Source organism: Cynoglossus semilaevis, chromosome 20 (assembly GCF_000523025.1).
Source record: "Cynoglossus semilaevis isolate Cse_v1.0 chromosome 20, Cse_v1.0, whole genome shotgun sequence".
Lineage (NCBI taxonomy): Eukaryota > Metazoa > Chordata > Actinopteri > Pleuronectiformes > Cynoglossidae > Cynoglossus > Cynoglossus semilaevis.
Window position 1 is genome coordinate 4,131,374 of NC_024326.1, and position 4,257 is coordinate 4,135,630.

The following is a 4,257-nucleotide window of genomic DNA, read 5'->3' on the forward strand; positions in this document are numbered from 1 at the left end:
CTTTCTGTACATGTTTTACACCACCGCTGCGCAGAGTGTGGTTAGCAGTTACATACACACACATTCGCACTAGTCTGCGTACATTTTAAAAAATACAAAAATATATTACCTCTGTAGTTATTCAAGGAAAGCATATACACGTGTAGTAGCAGTAGCAGTATCAGTATCTGTTACCTTCATTGTGACTTTGTTGTACCCCACACAAGTAACAAGGACATTTGTATACATGCAGTTCAAGTAACAGGTCAAAAACAAAAAAAAAAGAGGGGACACGGGGGTGGGGGGGCTCATGCATAACGCTGTGGAAGAAACAGAAAACAATCATAACAAGTTTCAACATATTTCAGATGGAGTTTTTTTTTTTTTTCAGAAGATGAGGGCAAGATCTGATCTTTTCAGTTTGGGTCCGGCCCACTGCTCTGTCTCCGGTACAGAAGCTCCTGCGTCTTAATAGGATCAGTTTCCTGAGCATTTTTATACCATAAACGGGTTAAAAGAAAAAAAATCGAGTGACCAGGAAACCGTAGTGTCGAGTGATACTTGGCGAAGCTGGAACATTTACTAACCTCTCTTATGCTCGTCTCCCTGCAGCAGGAAACTACAAGGTATATTATTCTTCCATACGTTAGGGTGATGATGAAAAAGACACTTTGAAATTCACTTAGGTTACTGCTTTTCTTTTTTTTTTTCTTTCCTTCAGGACCTGGATTCTCATAGATCCGTGAGAGCAGATCTGTTCACAGGACATCTAAGGAGACTGAAGCAAACGTTGACATATTAATATTTTACAGATGGCTTTAAATTGCAAGAGACCTGGTAAGAAGCAAAGGCAGGGTTTGTTAAAGTAGCAAAAAATTGTCAATGTAGTCCAAGGTCACTGAGGACTGTCAGTACCGTCGGCCCATAACTTGTGACTTGACCTGCATTCAAACACTTTTGTTTCAGAGTTCAAAACCCCTGGGACCTGGCTTGGGACTAGATCAAAACTCGTACTTAAAAGCAAGGAATCCCATCTTGTACAGAGAACGACCATGTTGGTGTTGAACTCAGACACGACTCTTATTTCCTATAGTGATTCAAGCTATAGAACTGGACTAACAGTCGGGATAAAAACATCCTTAATCCTAAGTCCTGTGGGCCGTCTGCTTATTCTTGCTTTATACGCTAACAAGCCGAAAAACTGTATTTCTTTTTCCCAAATCTTGTGCAACATGAACACTTTTTTCTAGCACTGTTCTAGAAGAGAATAAACAATGTTTGTAAAGGGACTCACCAGTCCTCTTTTCTCCTCCTGTTTCATCCCCTAGAGTTCCTAACAGCTGATATCGACTGTGGTTGTTCTGCTGCAGTCACAGTAGTTACTTTGGAAGAACTGTACTGCTATTCCCTCGTCTGGAAGAACACAAAACACTGCAGACTCCCGCAGAAATACTACAATTTTTTTTTTCACTCCCTGAGCCAAGTTGGAAAAAAATCTCACCGAGCTACAGTGAAAAGTTAACAGTTGGAGTCTTTGTGAGATCTTTCCAAATCCATCTTTTTTTTTTTTAAACAGCAACCAGCTTTTCTGATGGACACCTCGCTGCAATCTCCTGTCTGGTTTGCACTTTAACAAAAGGAACCGAAAGGAAACCCTGACGTGGGGTTGCTGGTTCCAACACTAAGGTATTAGATGCCCTTTTTACGACAGATCTATCGTTTGTGCCTCTTTTCGTGTGAAAATTCTAACAGCTAACGATGCTTTCCGCAACTGTGCTGCTCCAGAGCAAATGTCCCAAACCTTTTCACACCACCAACCCAGACGCTATTCTCACAAACATATATATGTATATTGCATTAAAGTAAAAACTCAACATAATGCAGAAGGTCATGTGATTATGCAGACGGTCTGCTAAGCATGCTGCTGTTGCTGAGGGGACAGCGTCCCTCTCCACTGTTATAGTCGTTTATTTTCGATACTCAATCCTGAAATTTTGACTAATGCCGAGCCGATACCGATGCGTAGGGATGCTCAGCGCCGAGTATAACCTGTCATGATAAACCTGTACCTTAATTCTGAATGCTAAAGGTGTGTCTTTTTGCTCTTGCTGAATATGTTGCATTACATTTGTAATAATAATTTTAGTATGTAAAGAGCTAAAAAAAAAAAAAAAAAAAGCAAGATCCACCTCTCAGCACCATGTTTCCAGAATGCCAACCAGGCTGTGATCACAAGACTATAACAATTTCACAATTTAGTCCACATTGGAGCCAACGTTGAGTGATCCTAAATAGCAGAGTTGTGTTGAAATTGACTGAACTTCACCTCTAACCAGAGGCTAATACTGCTCCGTGTACAACGGACCGTCAGTACGTAAGTCCTGAAACATCCCTCTATAAGAGCAGGTCGGGAGATCTGGGCTCCTCTCACTTAACTCTGACATCTTTTTTTTTTTTAACAGTACATATTAGGATCCAACTTGCATAGTGTAACAGCACAGCACACGACGGGGAACACTGTAGGTCCTGGTTCCCCCGCAGTTCCCGATGGACGACATAAGACCCATTCAGGAGAACATTTCTGCGGTCCGTTAACGTCTCAACTGTGTCACCGAGTCGATGATGGACACCATGTGGTCTGACACGCACAATAATGGTAATACTGATAGACAGAACAAAACAATACTGCAGCGACCAGTGCGATGAGTACACGAGACTTGGAATAGTACTGACTACTATAAGACTGCCGAGTAGTGGGTTTTTTTTTTACACATGTAGTACTTTGGCTCAGTAGAAAATAGACTTAAAAAGGAATATGTGCACCAAATGCAAACAAATCTCTGTGTATAACTCTGTACAAAGGTCAGTTGAACTGTTGTGATGTCTTAAAAAAAATGTTAATAAGGAAAACGAAGCGTTTCTAACGTGTCCACCTTCTTTTGCGTACTCGTAGTGTCGTTTCCGTGACGATTATCCCATAGCTCTTCTCCCGTGTGTCAGTTGGTCGGCCGCGCGTAGCCATATTTCTTTAATCTTCAAAATGACGTAGTGTGTGTGTGTGTGTAAAGAACGAGTTCATCTTTAGGGGGACAGCAGCTGTGTTTGAGGTGAACTACTTGACGATGCTACCGACCGTAGGGGTTAGAAAGTAGAAAAGGTATTTGTCCGAAGACGGTCGCTGTAGTGGAGATCAGTTACACTTCTCAAGAAGACTCGTGAAAGAAAAGTCCTTGCCGTCTGAAAGGTTCATGGAGCGTGGAGTAGATATTCAGACACCTGAAGGAAATGGGAGAATTAAGGGACTTCGTCCCCATGAAACAGGTCTTGGAACGTTTTACTTCAAAATCAAATGCTTTTAGAAAAATTAAGCACGCCGTGGTGTGTTTAGGTGCTTCTCTTTTGGTTATTGATGTGCTGGTATTGCCCCAGTCTTACGCTGTTCTTTTTTTTACCTTAGACGCTCCAATTTAGTTCATGGCGTGCTGTCGTATTGTGTGAAAAATCCAGTCCATCTTTGTGGTCCAGCCGCCATGGTGAGCATCGTTCATCTGCTTCATGAAGTAGTCCAGGGCCTCCTGCTCCGTCTTGTCCAGGGCCAGGGTCTTCCTGATGTAAGCAATGTCGTCAAACGACTGCAGCTCGGGCATCCCGGAACCCAGCATCATGGAGAAGAGGTTGATGAAGAGGTTGGCATGCTGCCGGATGGCCAGGTAAGCTTTGTAACACATTTCCTGGAATCTTCAGAGACAGGAGTTACCGGAGAGAAAATAATAAAATCATGAAAATGTCGGGGCACAGCTCAGCGTCAGTTGATAAAATCCAAGACTTGTTTTTTTGATTTGTGGAGCAGCAGCCTCCAAAACCAGATACATGCTAATACTTAGAAATGTAACTGCAGCCTCCAAAACCAGATACATGCTAACACTTAGAAATGTAACAGGTGAACACCAGTTAGGATAGGCTTTTGTGTTTAAAACTCTATTTACTTCATGATGAACTCTTTGAATATTTTGCCAATAACAAATGTGCTACAGTGTGTTTGCGCATGAATGACACTCACCACTGTTTACCCATGTAACCTCCAGGCTAAGACTAATGAGGTACAAGCGATTAATGTCAAGTGTACTTCACAACGTCACATGAGTAGTGTCGTTATTTTACATTCATCATTCAACCCAAACGTGATGCCCCCCGTTGCTTGTTTGTTGTTGTGTTGTTTTCGTTACCTCTCAAACTCCCTTGTTTTTGTACACTCTTGGGTTCCTTTACTGATGACGA

The 4,257-nt window shown here is 42.1% G+C and overlaps 1 protein-coding gene across 1 annotated transcript in view; it reads right to left on the minus strand.

Annotated features, from left to right (window-relative positions):
- Nucleotides 1-1,799: 1,799 nt before the first annotated feature.
- The window catches only part of LOC103396148 (phosphatidylinositol 4,5-bisphosphate 3-kinase catalytic subunit alpha isoform-like), a 13,734-nt gene continuing 11,276 nt past the window's right edge, over nucleotides 1,800-4,257 (minus strand). Inside the window, 2 exon segments of the mRNA XM_008334132.3 lie at nucleotides 1,800-3,717; nucleotides 4,206-4,257. The exon segment at nucleotides 4,206-4,257 is cut by the window's right edge and continues 30 nt beyond it. Coding sequence (XP_008332354.1) covers nucleotides 3,447-3,717; nucleotides 4,206-4,257 — 323 coding nt within the window. The 3' untranslated portion in view covers nucleotides 1,800-3,446.